Source organism: Podarcis filfolensis (genome assembly GCF_964270895.1).
Source record: "Podarcis filfolensis genome assembly, chromosome: 6".
Classification (NCBI taxonomy): Eukaryota; Metazoa; Chordata; class Lepidosauria; order Squamata; family Lacertidae; genus Podarcis; species Podarcis filfolensis.
Window position 1 is genome coordinate 65221955 of NC_139609.1, and position 20179 is coordinate 65242133.

The 20179-nt window shown below is 38.6% G+C and overlaps 1 protein-coding gene across 5 annotated transcripts in view; it reads left to right on the forward strand.

Moving 5' to 3' along the window:
- MAGI3 (membrane associated guanylate kinase, WW and PDZ domain containing 3) overlaps positions 1-20179 on the forward strand; it is a 115648-nt gene that overhangs the window by 64818 nt on the left and 30651 nt on the right. For all 5 annotated transcript variants that reach the window (XM_083617299.1, XM_083617297.1, XM_083617300.1 and 2 more), the window contains 5 exons: positions 3601-3695; positions 5036-5224; positions 8713-9321; positions 11387-11433; positions 15640-15796. In XM_083617299.1, the coding sequence (XP_083473425.1) occupies positions 3601-3695; positions 5036-5224; positions 8713-9321; positions 11387-11433; positions 15640-15796 (1097 nt within the window). The remainder of the gene's footprint in view (positions 1-3600; positions 3696-5035; positions 5225-8712; positions 9322-11386; positions 11434-15639; positions 15797-20179) is intronic.

Consider the following 20179-nt stretch of genomic DNA (forward strand, 5'->3'; position numbering starts at 1 on the left):
TAGACATAGATTTAATTTTTATTGTAGGATTCAGAGAAGTTATGGAGTAGATAGAGTGTTGGCTTACATTTCATGTCCTCACTCTGTCATGAGTCCTGTGGAGATGCCACAGAGGTGATGGGCGGATCCTGAAGAGGTGAGGGAATCAGGGAATTGGAACTAGATGACCCAAAGGACGAGAAATTGAGAATGTCAGAGCTGGCGGAGGGGGCCAGTGATCAATAGAGTCAGGAGTTTGATTCTGGTGAAGGTTCAAGCAGGTTGTCAGAGAAGTGTCTCACCCCTGTGATATCAGTCAGGCACCTCCTATAGGGTCTATGCAGCTGCCGGTTCCTCCTATCAGTAAGGAACCTCCTCCAGGAGAGTAAGTTGGATACTGAACTGGCACCTCTGGAACCAAGCACATTGAAACAAACCCCACAGGACCAACCCACTAGCAGATGTGCCCATTTGCTTGCCTAGAGCACGAACAACTGTTGTTTGCCATGCTAAATCTTGTGCTCACCTTATCTTCAAAAAGAAGAGGCAGGGTGTGTGTAGCTTGTTGGATCAATGTTTCAGCTTGTAGTTAGCCATGCAGTTCACCTGCTGTACCTTTAATTCTTGCCTTGACTACGTACGTCTCAAATATACCACGGTATGCATTTAAGAATTTGGCAGAACATAATCCTGAGTTTGAGTTCTTCATCTGGCAATGAATTCCAGGACACATTCAGCCGTAAGGCTCACTTTGTCAGTTCATTCTCTCTTAACCTACCTCACAGAGTTGTATGGACAAATGGAACTGCTATGTGTATGTCACCATGTGGTCTTTGGAGGAAGGATGAGATATGAATGGGAGCAATAAATGGGAACTAGAAAACCTTGTCTGGTTATCCATTTGTTTGGCTTTCATGGCACCTTTTGAGGAAGCTGTGATTAAATTTCTATAACATTTGTTTTACTAATGAAAGCATGTGAGCTACACTCCTAAATATATGACTGGAATAGTTCATCTGCAGTCAATAGTTCTTTTTTCTTTTTTTTTAAGGTACTAGGATTTCTCAACCTGAATGCTTATAGGAAAAGGTCACAAGAGTTCTATTATCTTTAATTACAGAGAAGTGTTCTGATGTAATACCTTCCAATGTTATATATTTAATGTGTCAGGATAATTATATATATATTTAATGAGCACGTGGTATGCTACGGGTACAAAGTAGCATGAAAATGCCTCTACTTAAGAAATATGTGACTTGATTCCCAGACTGGTAGAGATTGATTGTAATCTGCAGTAACTTGAATAGAAGCCAATAAAAGCTAGCCATAACTGTTCCAGGCAAAGATTATTATTGCTGTCAATGAGACTTATAATTATCTGCATTGGTTCTTCAGCACAGTACGATTGCATCTTGTGCACATTTAACTTGCAAGATTTCAACCACACTCAATTAAAGGTAAACTGGTTGAAATTGTGCAAGCTAAATCCAAGCAAGGTGAAGCTCTTAAAAACTCTTTTGTGCTGGGTCCCTTTGGCGTTGCCTAGTGTGGAAAGAGCTTTTAAGCTCTCCACCCTGCTTCCAAGGTCCACTCACCGCACTGGCTGTGTGATGTTTTTGCGAGGCCACCCATGTTGCTGCAAGAGTATCCCTGGCCTCCTAGAGCTGTCACATTGAGTTGGCCTTGCTCCCCAAGCAAAGCAGAATCTGCTTGGGTTACTTGGTGCAGAAACAGCTTTTAAGCTCTCCATCATGCTTGCTGGGCAAGGCCCGCTTGGTGTACAAGCTCTGGGAATACTGGCAATTCCTTCTGTCTCCCCCTCACCCACGAGCCATGGGGTGACTCCAAGTGTTTGGGTATATGTGGTTTTCATGTATATGTGAAACCCTTGGAACAAAACCCCTGTGTAAGATGCTATCGTACTGTAATAATTTTACTGTGCATTCAGATCCTGCTAAGTAGTAAACTTTGAATTTTGCAAACCACTAGCTGTTTTCTCTTGAATTATGTGATTAAGGCTTCCAAAGTATCATAATGAGATTCAGCCAGCTTCCTGGTCAAAACTTACATTTCTTTAAAAACCTGAAGAAGCAGATATTAAACTTGAAGTCATTATTGGTTTATTCATTTTATTTACGTTTTATCATTACGATAACTAATAGAGAAAAGAAAATATAACTGAACAATTTCACAGCTTCCTATATCACAGCTTTTAAGATAACAAACAATAAAGACAAACATGTAAGCCATGTATGAGTTAATGTCTGAGTCCTTCTATAAATGACCATGTGTTCAATGGGGTCTTGATTCTTGCTTTTGTCTTTTGATATACGGAATAAACAAAAACAATTAAATAGTGAATTTATCTCTGTCAGTTTAGCCTTGAGTTTTTTAAACAAGACTCATAAGTTTCTCATCCATCAGTATGGTCCACACTCAGTTATAGCAGTTATTAAGCACAATACCTAAGAGAGTAATCCACTAATAGACTATTTCTAACTGAGCTGCAATAATCAGGAACAGTATCAGCTCTTTGTAGAATAAATCTTGATTAGGACCATCAAAAATGCTTAATAGAGATAGAGGGAGAGTCATCCCTAAAATACCCATGTCATCCCTAAAATACGCAGTATTTTAGAATGGACAGAAACCAAAAAGACATGTACTGCCAGACACAGCCACTACATCTAAATAAATGACACCCACACCCCGGAATTCATATTGACAATTCTAAAGGAGTGATCTACAAACAATTTTAAATTTTCTCTAATTTGACAGTGATGTAATTGGTTTCTTGATCCACATTGCAGATCCACCTTATTCCTCATCCTTGCCTTCTTGTCCCCATGAATAAATCTATTTAACAACAACTGCCAGTCTTAAACTGGAATAAGTTTGGAACCAGCAGGGTTTGGAATAAGAAAAGGAAGTGTAGTAAAGAAGAAATTTTAACAGTTGCAATGTCCCCCCTAGCCATGACTGGTTTAACCTCAGCCAGGATTTAAGATTCTTCCTGATTTGACTCAGCAGTGGTGCAGAATTGACTCTTGTTAAGTGCGACAAGTTATTGGTTAAGTAAACTCTGAGATATTTAATCTGCCAGGGACATAACATGAAGCCTAATAGGTGTCTGATCTGATACTGCATCATCAGATTCACTCTCACATAAAGTATGTCAGACTTAAAAATGGTTAACTGCAACCCTGCTATTGTGCCATAATTTCAAAGTGTAGCAAATGCTTCCAGTACTGCTACTAAAGGGTCTTTAAATAAAAGTTCCATATCATCAGCGAAAGCACTAACATTGTTCTGTATTCCATTGATTACCTCCCCCTTTTTAGGGCTGTTGACTAACAATTGCTAAAGAAGAGAACAAACACAAGGGAAAATTGGGCAGTCTTATTCCACTCTCTAGTATATTACAAACTCTTCTGAGCTTCACCAGTTCACCCTGACTTTGGTTCATGATTGCTAATACTCAATATTTGCTTCTCATTGTTGATTCCAGAAACAAAATAATTGTTCTATAGGGGAATGGACCACTTGGGTTGGCCTTTTTATGAAAATTATGAAAAATATTTCACAATTAAATTTTCAATGATGTCTTGTATATTTTTTCAGTCATATTAACCAGAAAACCCAGTTTGAAAATCCAGTTTTGGAAGCCAAACGGAAAAAACAGCTAGGACAGACGGATGGAGGCCCTTCAAATCCAGGTATTGGTTTCAATGGCAGCTTTTAGTAGATTCTGCTGAAATCTGCAGTAAATTAATTAAGAACTACATGTTGAACATAGTTAGCTTTCATTATCACACAGGGAAAGAATTGTCAGTTAAATTTAACAGATATTTTAGAAAATATTTTCAAACCATTAAGTACTACTTTATTAAACTCACCAATGAGTGGTTTGTGTTTATTTTTGTAGCTTATTTATTTATCTATCAGAAACTATTAGCATAAATATTTTTCCATCTTATAGTACACTTTATGTGCAATACTATATACCTAAGGGCCATTAGTAGGCAGGCCACCAAGCTTTTGTTGGTGAATGCAGGATGTGCCGTCTGCTGCTATTACTGCTGCTTGAAAGTGAAGCTGAGGCTTGCTTTGGATTCCCATTCAAAGATCCCTCATGCTAAACACCCCTCAGCTGGGGCTGTTGGGAGTTGGGAGTCCAACATTATCTGGAGGTCCTCATTTGTATTTAGAAGCTTTGTGCTACATTGAGTTTCCTACAGACATGACGTGTGTAAAATGCTTAAAAATTGAAATAATTACATTTTCAACACACAACGTGACAATTTGCAAAATATGCAAATGACACTGCCTCCATCTGAAGACTTTATGTTTTATACACACATTGTCATAGGTGAGTATTAGTAACCCATAAGACAGTATTGCTGTGCTGTTTATTTAAAACAATCTCTGCAGTTGAAACGAATTGGTGGTCTTATAGCTGCATAATGAGCTTAAGGCATCCTAAAACCATTTGTTGTAATCAGCTTGGCCACTCCATAGTGTGGATGGACAGACAGTGATTTGGCTATCTGGACACAGGATGAAGATGGAGCCAGCAAGTGTGTGGCTTCAGGTCTTCTGGTTCCTGCCTTCAGTTCTAATCACAGCATTTGATAAACAGTTATGGCCCAGCCATACTCCTGGCAACAAACATAAGATAACTGGAACAGTCATAATCTCCAGTTGTCTTTTGTGTTAACATGAAACTCAAAAGGGTCTTTTCTTTCTTAGCATTATCCTTTTAACCAGATAAAGGCAAATCAATACTTAGCCTGGCTCCCCCCACCCCACCCCCAGGCTGGAACTGGAGCTGCTATTTCATTGGTTATGACTTCAAATTTGATTTCTGCTATGAAGATTTATTTCTAATCTTATTCCAAATGTTATATTTTCCCCTGCATCTCCTTCGTTGCTTTTATTTGACTATTCTTGCAGTCATTTTTCTTGTTAGATTGTGTATTACTGCTATATTAGGTAGCTTTAGCTGCAGCCCCAATTATTGAATGACTATATGGGGAACCCTTTTGCTTGGCTGCAGAACCAGTGAAGTCCCTCTTCACCCGAGACCCATCCCAGTTGATAGGAGCACTCATACGGACATCATTGAAGAAAAGCAATATGGGCTTTGGCTTCACAATCATTGGTGGAGACAGACCAGATGAGTTTCTGCAGGTGAAGAATGTACTGAAAGATGGACCAGCTGCACAGGATGGCAAAATTGCACCAGGTGAATTAAGGGTTCTCCCCCCTCTCCATATTTATTTTGCAGTTTGGACAAATGGTGATACAAAGATTATGAAAACAGATGGTTCTGACAATTCAGTGATGGTACTGTTGAAGTTTGCTGCTGTGTGTTTCAAAAGTTTCATTAACAGTGAAAATGAAGTAACAAAGTATTTAAAGGATGCTCCTGTCTTCTGTATTACATCTCCTTATCTAGCTATGTTGGCTGCCGTTACTCTCTTCTGTTCAAAAGTCTAAAGTAGATTTAAAACGATTAACATTTGTGCTTTTCAGTCTTTTATTCTTTTGGCTCTTCGGACTCCAGTTTAAGACCAGGGTAGGTTGCAGCTGCTGTAGATTCCTTCAGGATTTTCTAAATTTAGTTGCTACATTCTTAGCCATGCATGACATAACATCAGGCTTATTGCATGCTATTCTGGTGGTGTAGGAGTTCTTGTGCGAGATTTTGTTAATCGGTTTTTTGTGTCTTTGGCCGTTTTGCAGATGTTTAATACATGTTTAAAATGAATATAGAGAACCACAAAATAAGTAGTTGAACATTGGTGCATTCTGTTACGAAGTACATCCAGTGATCCAGATCATTTATTTGTTTCACAATTACATAAGAATCACTTTTTTAAAAAATGTATAAATGCTTCTCTATATAATTGACCGGTAAACACGGGTTCAGAATCTTTAGAACCAGTTCATTCATTGAATAGTCATAATTTTGTAAGTACAGCCACAGATTGTGTACGGTTGCATCTAACACTCATTTAATTTGCATGATTTTAACCATACATTGTTGAAAGTAGGCTGGTTGGTATTGTGCAAGATAAATCCAAGCCAGGTGGAGAGCTTAAAAGCTCTTTTTGCATTTGGAGTTACCTGGTACATAAACAACTTTTAAGCTCTCCACCTTGCTTGTTTGTTCCAAAGTGGTTTGGGGAGGGCGGAAGTCCAGTGTAGAGCATAATGATCATTATTATCGCCATCATCATCATCATCATCATCATCATCATCATCATCACCTTTTTCCTGGTTGTTCCAAAGTTCTTGGGTGTGGTGTGGCATCATTATTATCCATATCATCACCTTTTTCCGGCTTGTTCCCAAAGGGCAGGGCAGGGTAGAGGCGTTATCATCGCCATCATTATCATTATGACTTACCACTAATACTATCATCATCATTAGCTCCTTTTCCTTGATTGTTCCCAAGTTGTTTTGTTTGATAGGGAGAGGCATTTCAGAGGCATTTTTATCCTCATCACCTTTTCCTCCTGCCAGGAGGGATTGTTCCCAAGTTGTTTGGGGAGGAGAGAACACAGTGCAAAGGCAAAAACATTAATTTTGTTATAATCTCCTCATACATCCCTAATTTTGAGAAGCATATATATGACATTCTGCCTCTAATATCACACTTATTATTGGCCAGTATTGTTCAGCTGCTATTCTGGTGAGTTGACTTTTATGTATTTTAGGTGTATTGTATTCTTTTCTATTCCATAAAGATTTTTTTAAAAAATACTTGCCAGCTATCATTAAGGGGTCATTAGTTTTTGTTTTCTTGACTATGCATGGTATGGCTGGCTGTAGCTATTGAATATGTTTTCTGGATTCAGTTATGTTCTAATTTGCTGTCTAACTTACAGCAGCACACCAGGAGCAGACGGCATAAGTACCAAGACTTAATAGTGTCTGGAAAAGCAGAAAGATTTTTCAAACTTTTAATCCATTTGTTCATATTTGAACAATCCATTTGTTCATATTTGAACAATTTTATGTTCCTGTCTCTTTTCTTGCAGGTTGTATTAGGTTGTATCTAGTGTTAGTCCTACTTGGAGTAGACCACTTGAAATTATGGACACTACTAACTTAGTTCCTTTAATTTCAATGTTTGTACTCTGAGTAGAACTTAGAGGAATATAATAGCTTAGTTGGTAGAGCATGAGATTTTTAACCTCAGGGTCGTGGGTTTGAGCCCCACATTGGGCAAAAGATTCCTGCCTTGGAGGGGGTTGGACTAAATGGCCCTCACACTCCCTTCCAACTCTACAATTCTTTGATTCTTTCAGAAGCAGCGGCCATTTTGTGTTAGGCCACACCCTTGGTGGCAGTCATTTGTGACTGGTACCCTCAGCATTTTCTCAAAATTTCATATGTGCCCACCAACCCAAAAGGCTTTCCTCTCTTGTGGCAATGACAGTGTCCTCTAGAGGTAGAAATCTATTGAGGGTTGTACTCTTCATTTGTACAATTTAGGACTTGCTTGTCCTCTGTGTAATGTTCTGATAAGTCTTACATAAAGGTCTTCCTGCTACATAGTTTTTAGAATTCATTTGCAGAGAGTAAACATATGAACACCTTGCCCTAAACATGTATTTCATTGTAAAAGAAAATATTCCATAATGCATTTTTTTTCATTTGTTTGGAAAGAAACTTTAAAAAGCTTTGGAGAAAAATGAGGAAACCCCACCCCATTCCTGCCCCCCTAGACCTTCACATCTGTGATCCAGACTTCTCTCTCTCTGCTTGAGAGCTTGGCTTTCTCTTTTTTTGCTCAGAGCAGAGTGACTACCTTCCTAGAGTTCTCTTCTGACCACCACAAAAAGAGCAGTTTATGGAATGTTCTCTTTGAGTCACTCTCCACATTGAACATTAGCACCTTTTGTCTTTTTTCTCAGACAGGTTCTTCCTTTTCATGCTGTTGCTTTCATATTTTGTTTAGAAGGTTGTGGCCCTCATTTCTAGTCTCTATATTCTCTTTTCCTTACTTCCACGCACATCTAATTACTGGGCAGATGTCTTAGATTTTTAGATCTGAATTGTGTGAAATTCCATTGCAATAAGTCATAGATACAAAAAGCCAGTAAGAATTCATTTGGTTTACTGGCTTGCTTACAAGGAGTGCTGTTTGTGAAGTTGTCCATCATCAGACTGGGCATATGGTATGATAGCATTTATCAGACTTTACTAATCTGATTTTTCTTGTGTAGAGTTGAAAGATGCATGCTCTCAATACTTGCTTTTGTGTTCTTAAAAGGCAAAATTATTTATGAAATAAGTTTAATATGAAAAAAACACTTGTAAGACTTTTCAGTGGCAATACATGAAAGCTAGAAGAGTAGTCTATTTCTTTTGAAATGTGTTAGAATGTATGAAGTAAACTAAAATATATGCTTACTGTTACATGCACACTGCTTCCATTTTGAAACCCACTGATTCCCTTTTGAAATTGCAAGAGTCTGCTGCAGATTAAGCTTTATATATTTAGAACTGTGTGATCTTATCAGAGCCAAAACACAGATTACATGCAAGAGAAATCCTGCCTTGTGCTGCAAATGAGCAAAAGGAAATAATGCTATCTTTCTTCGCTAGTATTTTGAGTATTTTCCAGTTTTTTTCCTTATAGAGATTACTAACCTCCTGATCATGCTAAGGTATGGGAATAATGTTTATTTGTATTAACAGTGTCCTGTTTGCTTTTAACAGGTGATGTCATTGTGGACATAAATGGCACGTGTGTCTTGGGCCATACCCATGCTGATGTTGTCCAGATGTTTCAATTGGTTCCTGTCAACCAGTATGTGAACATGACTCTGTGTCGTGGATACCCTCTTCCTGATGAAAATGAGGACCCTGTTGTAGATATTGTTACAGCCACTCCTGTCTTAAATGGTCAGCAAATAGTAAAAGGTGATACTTGTATGATCAACCAAGAGTTAATACCTGGAACAATGGTTTTGGACCAGAATGGAAAGCCAGGGCATATCTTACTCAATGGACGCTTGAATGGCCCTTCCACAGACCTCAACGAACAGAGGGCCTCAGTGTCTTCTTCAGGATGCTCTCAAGCAGAACTGGTCACAATTCCTCTGATCAAAGGACCTAAAGGTTTTGGATTTGCAATAGCTGACAGCCCTGTAGGGCAGAAGGTGAAGATGATCTTAGATAGCCAGTGGTGCCATGGTCTTCAGAAAGGGGATATTATTAAAGAGATTTATCATCAGAATGTGCAGAACTTGACTCACCTTCAGGTGGTAGAAGTACTGAAGCAGTTTCCAGTTGGAGCAGAAGTGCCACTGCTCATCCTAAGGGGAGGTAGGTAATGACATTTTTATGTATTTTTAAATATCTGTCACTTTTAGGCACTATGTAATGGTGTAAATGTAAGTTTATCACTCTTTTGCACTGTGTATTTTTATATTTATGGGTGATAATAAAAGTAGAAAACGTCATACTCTCTCTTTTCATTTTTTAAAAAAAGATACTAAGAATTGTGAAACACTGTAAGATCTTTTTTTCAACATACACTGTCTTAATACATGTTGATGGTTTAAATCAGTGTGGTTTTGACAGGTTCATTCTACCTTGAAAATGAAGTGCAGTTGTCCAAGCACAGACAAAATCCTGCTTCTCAGGAGCCAACATGCAAAATTTGATTATGCAATCTTAAGAGGTGTCCAAATGTATAGTGAACAAACAGCTTTCCAAAATATATTGCAGATATAATACATGAAAGGTGAATACTTGAGTACTGCCAGATAATAACTTCACTTGTGGTTTCCTGGTTTGCCTTTCATTTGTCTTGATCTACTGTCTGTCCTTTCTGGTTGCTTATTTTGGCTTCTTAACTCCACCTTGCCGAGGGTCACATAATCAAGTGTTAAGCATAAGTGTAAGCTTTCTTTTACTGGTGGGCTCTGCATTGTCATAAAGTACTATTTGTGATATCAGTTTGTACAACTGGGCTATTAAATGACTAACCTTGCCAGGTCACTTCAGCTCTAAGAGATCTTGGTTAAAGTGGCTAAATAATACAAATCCCTCTACTGATCTTGTATATATTTATACACAACTTTTGGGGGAGTTCAGATTTGGAATTGCCCTCAGCGTGAAAACTGACTGATAGGATTCACTTTTCCTGTGGTAAGGAAAATTCCTTTTTTGCAAGATGTTTTGGCCATCTGTTACATGGTTAGCCTAGGTACTAATGTTAACTATAGATCGTTGTCCTCTCCACCCTTGGGTAGGTGGGTGGGTGGTGAAGGCAGAGGGAACACTCCAGTGGAAATATCAATTTCTATTTATTGTGTTTTTCAGAGGTTTAGCTGTATTGCAGCAAAAACATCTGAGAGTCCCATGACTTCTTAAAGACTAAGAAATTCATGGACTAAAGTTCACGTCATTAGATACTTCAAATAAAGTGGACTCTAGTCTACAAAAGCTTATAACTTAATACGTTTGTTCATATTAAAGGTGCCGCAATATTCTTTTTTCTTCCTGTACTATACCTGTAAGCTTTTCTTTCTGTTGGAAAGCTGATATGCTCCCTGTCCCTCTTCAGCTCAATGGTTGATTACTAAGAAGATAAACAAATTTTTATTGTATTTAATTGTATGAGGCACCTAGAACATTTAAAATAAATGTTGGAATAAAAGGATTTTGAATTCCCCTGTGAGAATGGAAAATATATGTATTAATTTATATCACTGTGTCTGGGGCAGATGAACTTGTTCCATGGTTCTTGGAACAAATTGAAAGATTCTGATTTACTGAAAACAACCTGTTTATAATGCCATCTGTTTGTAGGTTCACGGGTTCTTATGTCTATTTTCAAAATGTTCAGGAAGTTGGGATTAATTGCTACCTAAAGTGCAATTAAGCCATGTTACTGTTGACCTGTTTTTGGAATCTACTTTGTTATCTGAGCTATACTGTCATGGTTCAAGTTATAATACTAGCCGGACATCTGAATTTACTGCAGAGTTCATTAACTATTGTGATTTTAGTAGTAGGCTTTTAGAAGGCTTTTTTGTGAGGAGAACAAATTAAATTATAGAATGGATTTTTCTATAATGTAAAATTAACCAAAACAGAGGATGTATCTTCAAGTTCTTGGAAAGAACTTGTGCTGTTCTTTATCATCTTAAAAACTGCAGTAGAAATAAGACCTCTTTGGTAGGGATGTGTAAGGTTATAGGTGGCCTGCTCACTAGAAAGCTGCAACACTTTCTCCTTGGCAAGCTTACAAGTGGATTTGTGAATGCTTGGACAAGTCCTCTAGAATACAGAGTTCTAACCCGCCAGATTAGTATACCGGATATAGAAAACTGTAGAATATAGTGGTGTGATGGGTTATATTAATATTTATTCTCTATTTTAGGCCCTTCCTCACCTACTAAAAGTTCCAATGTTGTGAGTATTGATAATGTGAGTATTGATCAGAGTTGTTTGAATTGAATGCAATTTTTTTGTTCATAAAGTAAGTTGATGATAATTCAGATTAGCTCTTTTAGAGCCCTTCAGGCAGGGCTGTCTTAAGCATATGCGGTGCCGGGGTGCAAAGATCTGCCCAGTGCCACCCCCGGTTGCCCAGTCCCAGGTGCACAGGAAGGCAGAGCTGGCCAGCTGCCTCAGTGTCTCGCTGGCCTGGTCACCCCCAAACTCGCGGCAGCAGAAGAGCCTGCTACAGTACTCCGACCGATGGGCGGGCTCTTCCCCGGACTCAACTCTTGGCATGGTGCCCCTGAGAGCCCAGGACCCGGGTGTCCCGCACCCCTAGCGCCAATGGGTAAGACGGCCCTGCCTCCAGGTTCTTTTTGAGGTATAAGTTTTGCTCTCACTTTTCGTGTGCAGCAAAAAACATCTCTCTCTGCTCAGGATTTGTGGTGGAAGACTTACATAAAATTTAAGTTGTACAATAGCTGCTAGCCTCCACTGGTGTTTCTTAAATTTGGATGAAATTATTTATATATCGCCCTTAACTTTTGTAAAGGACAACTTATTCCTAAGTTTCTGAGTGTAGTAAAAATCCCCTCCATCGGCTTACTTTCTGGTATTAATTTGAGAGAATGAATTTTGCTTGTTGCCTCAACTGCATTAATAGCTCCCAAACTCTGTTATTCGTTGGAGTAGATAATAGCAAAGGAAAGGTTATGTAGATTGAATAGAATCAATGAGCTACCTTTCTGCATTAGAAAACAACCTTTACTTTGTTGTTTTCCTTTCAAGATAGAGAATAGGAAAAGGCCTAGCACAGGTAAGGGTTGGTGAGCATGTTAGCTATGCCACTTAAGGACAAAGTTTTAAACAGTTGTATCGCTAAAACAATTTTTGTGAAAAAGAGATTATGAACCCTTCTTGAACTCTTTACAGTGCACAGTGGTAACTCTTACTTTAAAAATTCTGGGTACACATATTAGGCCTGGCAATATCAATATATCGCCCAGGACCGGTATGAAGGGCAGAGCGCAATGGCAGCTCCACTCAGCAATATATTGCTGGTGAAACCACCACCATTCCTAAGTCCCTCTGCCTCCAGTGCACTGAGGGAAAAACAGACTGCAGTGACAGCTGAGACAGTTTCACCCCTCACCATGTGGGGCCAATACAGCTTCTTTCAACATCACGGTTTATCGCCAAACCACAATATTTGGCTGGTGATACATCACAGTGTTGAAAACCTAACATCGCCCAGCCCTAACACATATAAAATATATGTCAGCATCCTAGTAGAAGAGTGTGGTCTAATAACTCATGCAAGCACTATCCAGCTTGATTACCCTCCAAGATTAATCCAAAAAAGAGTTATGAGCACTTCTTTTATCTTTCAGTGTACCATGTATATTAATCTTCATTGTTTTTTTACCTGTCTCTGAATCTCATTTGTGTGCAAACTGATAAGATGTGATGTTGAAACACATACTTCATATTTGCTTTGCCATAGTCTTCAGTTTATGGTTTTCAGTAGGATATGCATGCATGCACAAGCACACATTTTTCTTTGCTTTTTTTAATGAAAGTGCTGAATGAGACATGAAAAACTGTTCCTCTCAAGTATATAGTTTAAGTAGGGAGACTGGGTTCTTTCGTAATTGTCATGACTCCATTTTTTATTGTTACCACTCCTGGCAAAATACTCATCCAGTGAAGAGTATGATTAAATTTCACAAAAATCAATATCTTTCAGGTTGATTAAATGTACTTTTTTCTTATATCTACTCAGAAATTAGAGTAAGAAGCATTGAAAGATTACTTTCATGAATGGTACTTGATAGGGCCTTTTCTCTCATACTCAAAAAAGTAATTTCAGAGTTATGATGAACAAAAATTATGTTTTTGTCCTCTTATGTGAATGCATTTGGTTCATTTTCTATTAGCACAAGAATACTGTTCGGCAACTATTTTTAAAACTAGGAAATCATGTATAGTAAATGATTAGAAGAATCACTAATTTTATTTGAGTAAAGCTCTGAAGAACAGGAACACACTAGCTGATGTACTAAGGTCACTTTTTGAAATCTTTGGAGGAATGCATTAAAATGCACAGACAGTTTTAACTTCACTAAACATAAACTGAATGCTTAGTGACATCTACTTTGTCAGCTAATTGGTTTTAAAAGGGCAAATTCTTATGCTTATAAACATGTGGAAAGTTTCCAACTGTAAAATCCTTCAGGGATTTTCTCTTGGCAGCCATGAATCTTTTCAAATGCTTCTGCAGATGAATATGTGCTCGTTTGCAGACACGTTTCAGACTTTGTCTCAATCTAGAACAAACATCTTAAAATCAACTAGTTTTATGAAACACTGAAAACGTACATTTGATCTGGAGCAGCCATTTTTGCGGTCACTTCTGCACAGAGTGAGGAGGAATTTTAGAGGGCTTTTACTTTCAGCTGTTTAATTCCTTGTGAATGATTTCCCCTTGTTATTCAAGGGGAACACCTGCAACTTGTGTAGCTATTCACACAAGTATACTGTATAGAAAAACAAACTGCCATAGCTTGCATGTAAATTAGTTAAATGCAAATGTCAACATTACAACCCACTGTAACCAATCCATATTTTTCCCTTGTAGAAGCTAGCAGTATTGTAACTGGTTTCATTTACTATATAATGCTTTAAAATATTGCAACAGTTTAACACCTGTTATTTCAGTAATTCTTGCAACAGCTTTATAAAGTAGCTCAGTACTATTATTTCCCTTGTATTACAGTTGGTGGGCTGAGGCAGAGAAAATACCAGCTTGCCTAAGGCCACATAGTGAGCTTAGGGCTAAAGGGAGATTTGGGAACTTCCTAACTCACAACTATGCTGCATCAAATGCCCCTATTGTGGGGAGGGCATGACAAAACATTACAGGATAAGAACAGGGTAATCTTTGACAGGCCATCCATAATCCTTCTGGGTTTTCCTCCAACCCTCTGGAGCAGATTCAAAGCTGGGGGCACATGAGGAGAGGAGATGGAAGGGAAGTCATATTGTGCAAATGAAGCCCTTTCACAAAAGGGACAACTTCGTGGGATGCAACCCATTATTTTGGTATTTTGCCCATGGTTTCCCCACTTGCCATTTCATTCTCACAACTCTGTGTGGTAGGTTAGGCTGAGAAAAAGGGACTGGCTCAATGCCATCCAGTGAGCTTCAGTGGCACGTACTTTCTGAGCTTGCAGTAGAGGTTTTATGTAAAGAGAGTAAAGCAGAAGTAGATTTGATGTGATGATTTTTTTTAGGGACATTGGTAAGTGGAATCTTAAGGGGCTTATGGCCACGTGATGTTCTCTGAATTTATCATTCTTTATTCCACTGTTTTTACTGCTTTCACCTCATGAGTTAACTACAGTGGTACCTCGGGTTAAGTACTTAATTCATTCCAGAGGTCCATTCTTAACCTGAAACTGTTCTTAACCTGAAGCACCACTTTAGCTAATGGGCCTCCTGCTGCCGCCGCACCACCGGAGCACGATTTCTGTTCTCATCCTGAAGCAAAATTCTTAACCTGAAGCACTATTTCTGGGTTAGCGGAGTCTGTAACCTGAAGCGTATGTAACCCAAGGTACCACTGTACTCATATTTAAAGTTTCAAATCAAGGCCATAAACTAAACAACTTGCAAGTTTCAGATAAGACCATAAACCAGGGGTCACCAACCGAAGGCCCATGGGCCGGAAGCGGCCTATGGAGGTCGTTTGACCGGCCCACAAGCTACCCCCGAACCAAGCCGGCTGCTCTCCTGCTGCGCTAAACTAGCGCACTGCAGTGCGGGGACTCACTTCTGCGGCGTTGAAAATCGCGTCCGCACACGCACCGACGCTGAAAATCGCGGGCGCGCACGCGATCCAGCCCATGGAGGGATCTCCATGGGACCAATCCGGCCCAGGCAAGATAAACCTTGCAGACCCCTGCCATAAACTAAATAACTTGCAGTTCTAGATTAACATTTCATTAGAAAACACTTTCAAATACCACAAGAAGGAATAATCCTTTTAGAAAGCATTAATTGAAGCATGCTTGTTATGAGCTGAGTTGTTACGGTGCTCATTACTGCTTCTCTCACTTGTTTAACCGAGTTGGCATATTCTTGCAACTTTGTACAAGTGTATATTTCTGGTTTCTCTCTCCCCACCCTCTGCAGAAACTAGATAAGCAAGAAAATTCAGGAAGCCAAGAGACCATCAGTGAATCAGCCCCACAACCCATGCCTTTTCCACCCAGTGTTCTAAGGTCAGCGTCTCCAAAGCTAGACCCTTCAGAAGTCTACCTGAAGTCTAAAACATTGTTTGAAGAAAAACGTGAGTACATAGACTTAAGATACATATTGCAGCAAAGCTAACGGAAATGGCATTCTGATCTGAGAATTGTCAAGCTCAGTCCTAAAAGGAGGTGCAGTAGAAAATAGTATCTCTAAACATTAACAGAGCGCTTTTCTCTCCCAATAAATACAGAGGTAAAATAGTTTCTCAGAATAGGTGATTAAGTTCCAGAGTCACTTACTGACCATGTACACTTGAGCAAAAGCTCCTATTTTATAAATTAGGGCACTGCTTTTACCACCAGATACCCCATTTAACTGAAACAAATTTTAAAGGACCTAAGACCCCTGTCCCCAAATGAGAAACAGCAGAAGCACCCAGATGATAGCCATTTTATCTGAATCAATAACTGCATACACATTTTTCAGTTCAGGAGTTTAATTGTATGATCCATGGAAGATGTAGGTAAGCAAACAAAGATGTGAGTGAGGAAGTAGGCTGCAGTTGCCAATAAGCCCAAGAAAGCAAAGGGAAGAAGAGGGAACTAAATAGTAGAAGCTCATACAATGAAGCAACAAATCATTGAAGAGAGAGATCCAGAGACAATGAAATAAAATACAAGCACTGACAAGAAAAAAGTAACTTAGAACAAGTACTAAAATATTCAGAGGAGATGGTGTTGCAGAGAAATCCAAGACCACACTGCAGCCAGGAGAACTTTCTTGAGTAAGTTCTCCAGCCATCTTGTTACAGCAGACAGCGGCTGTGAGCAACCAGCAGCATTATTTAATGCTGCTTGTATTTGTTTTCAAAGTAGCTGTTTTGCCCATCATTTATTGAAATGTCCAATGTGTAGTGTGAAAAATGCCAAGTTGCTTCAGGCCTTTGAAAAGTAAAAGAAGCTAGATGTGGATTTTTAGTAACCCATTGCAGATTCACTATCATCCCTAATGTATAGGTGATTAGGAAGCTATGACAAGAAAGTATATGACATAGGAAAGAAAGCTGACTTATGGGCAGATACTGGCCCTGGTGGTGGAGGAGATATGGATGGTCCAAAAGGAGGAAGATATTCCAGGCTTCAGTATGTTAAAAACAGGATGATGAATCCTAACATTGGCTTCACCGGGACCCTTAACTTCTCTTTAAACTACTAGATGCCTGCTGGGACTCTTTAGGTATCTTATTGGACCACCCGACCATAACAGCTGAGAAGTCTTAACACACTCTAGCTAAAGCGCATCAGGAATAGGAAATAAATGTTGCCCTCACTGTAATAGCATTACAGAACTGAACCTAAAGCTAAACTATTATAGGCTCTGGTGCGTCACTTCTAGTTCCTAGACATTGCAATTCAGCATCTGACAAAGAGGACTTTAGCCAGTGAAAACTTATGTAATAATAAAGTAAGATTTTTGAAAACACTTATTTCAATTTAGCAAGAGGTGTATTTTGTATTTTATTGTATCTTTGTTTATTATTGTTGCTTTAAAACAGCTTGTATGAACAGATGCAATTATATGGCTGGCTGGCTGCCTGCCTCTGTTTTTAAATTTCATACTAAAACATTAGAAAAGACAAGGTGCATCACTGGTAGGCAAGTATATATGCAATAAATTTCAGTAGAGTTTAAAATCCTTTCATATAGATAAGATCAGGGATATGGTACAAACTGAGTGGAAGAGAAGGTTCTTTTTGTACGAATTAAAAAAATTAGTTTGGTCACCATATAGTCACCATCTCTCTGAACCACCTGAGCTTGGACCTTAAAATTTATTCCTCTGGTACCTATAGAGCAGGCATAGGCAAACTCAGCCCTTCAGATGTTTTGGGACTACAACTCCCATCATCCCTAGCTAACAGGACCAGTGGTCAGGGATGATGGGAGTTGTAGTCCCAAAACATCTGGAGGGCCGAGTTTGCTTATGCTTGCTATAGAGGATTGGAACACATGCGATTACCCTTCCTGACCACAGACACAGATCTCTTCTTCAGAAGAAGGGTGTCTCATAATGCTGTTAATATTCTACTCTTTCTCTCAGTAGAGATGATACTAATGCAAATATCTTAACACTGCCCCTCAGAAACTTATTAGCCAGCAATGATTTTCATATGTGAAGTAGGGGAGATCCATAGTCAGCTTCTGACATTGACCTAGTTACTGTTTTGTAACTGTCATTAAGATTTTGTTGGACTTCTCATTCTATTCCATCTTCAGCAGTGTTTTTCCTAATTTTGTCAATAGAAGTTTGATGATAGAACTCTGCCAGTTCTGTCCTTAAGCTGTGTTTTCATCAGGTTTGCATATTATCAGAAGGCATCGGAAAGTAGCCCTGTTTAGGGAAGATTTTAATATTTGATGAATTATTGTATTTTAATATTTTGCTGGAAGCTGCCCATTATTATTATTATTATTATTATTATTATTATTATTATTATTATGTGATTAGACAAATTTCTTTTGACAATTAAAACCAATTTTAACTATAAACTGTGAATTAAAATGATAGCTGAAATGTGGTGCTTCAACACCACAACCTAGTGCAGCTTGTAAATATTTATGGGGAAACATTGGATTTACAATATTTTATATCCTGCTGTTAACAGTAATAATAAAAATAAAAATACAATAAGAAAATCACAAAGGCACAACTCTTCAGGATCCTTCCCACAGGATAGTCCAACTGAAGCAGAAATAGACATCTGGTGTTATCTTTGTCTGCCTCTCTCATAGTTCCTTCCCAGAGGGCAGCTGGTGGTAGATGATCCCGGGAGGGGACAACCTAGTTGAAGCAGGTTCTGTTATATTCTCTTTGACCACCCAGTGGTCCCTATTCAAATCATAGTTATTTTACACTTAAAAAAATGTACATAAATTGATATGGTCTTGTTTCATGCCACTTTACACTCCCTCTATATAGAGATAATATAAGAAAAAGTCTCAATGAAGCTGGCTCAGAATATTCAGCTGTCACAAGCTGGGAAGTATGAACTCCCATTAAAATTTGTGGCAATTATATGAAGACAGCTACAGAAATCATAATTATCCTGGATTACTACTAATATATGTATCATATTCCTACAAGGAGTTACATAATTTTAATGACAGTAAATTCTGGAAGGCTTGTGAATAACCTTGATAAGTTTGCCTTGAAGATAGTCCTACCTGAAGCCCAGTCATTCAGTTGTTTACTAGCATACCTTGCCCACACTTACCTAGGTAAGTTATTTGTGATTCAAAGACAGATAACTTTTTTTAAAAAATCTGCCCTGTCACCTGGAAGCAGTCTTTGTCAAAGGCAGCCAGATCACTGGCTTATCACTAGAATTTTCAGAGGGTTAGCCATGTTGGCTTGCTGCAGCAAAAACAATGCAGACTAACTAATGTATTATATCATAAGCTTTTGTGGATTACCGTTCACTTCTCTAGTCCACAAAAGCTTGTGCCATAATACATTTTTTAGTCTGTAAGGTGCTGCAAGACACTGTTCCCTACCAGCTGAATAAATTTGCTTACGGTAAAATTTGTTACAAGGTTAAATCTGAACCTGCTTCACTTGTCTGACTTAACATTTGTTTTTGATCTACATAATTTGGCTAAGTGGGAAAGTTTTGAGAGAGTTGGTAAAGTGTGCCCCAAGAGTTTGGTTTTAAGCTGGTTCTTAGCAGTTCTTAGGTAGATTCTTATAGCTGCTAGACCTTTTGGAATGTCTAAGTGCCATTTACTAACTTTGTGGAAAGGATAAAGTATTTGTCTAAAAGCTAATACCTATCTTTTTTTGTTTCAAATATCATCTTCACCAGAGCCTACTATAGTTACACTCTCTGAGGTCTTGTTCTCTTCCCAGATTTTACTAAGGGAAGTATTGGGAGCAAGATTCAGGATTGTACACTCCCTCCCCTGTCCATCTTACCATGGGAGAAGTGAATGAACCCAGAAAGTTGTTTGGCCATTCACTTGTCTCCATGATGAGAGGAGCAGGGGGAGGAAGCAGGTGAGTCCACTCCCAGCCTCTTCTCAGGTAACAGTCTGAAGGGTGTAATAACATCTAAATAGGGCCTAAACCTAAAGTTACCCAAATCTCCTTGTAACTCACATTATTCTGAACTTTTCTTTTGATTTTTCTGAGGCTTTAACAGAGTATTTGTAAATAGTTTGCAGCCATTTTAACCCAAGCTGCCATTTTAACCCATGGCAGTTTAGTTCACTGAGTGTATTAGTTGGGGCTCAAGTGTTTTTCAGTATGTATATTTTTGTATGTATATTCCGCAGCTGGGGTGTTAGTCTAATTCATGAGTTAATACTGCAGGTGTCTTAACATTTTAAATGCTTTCAGAAATGATAATTTCTTTTTTAAAAAAATCTATAAAACGATTAAGTTTTTATTTTTGCTTATGTTTTTTTGCAATGTGCAAGCATGG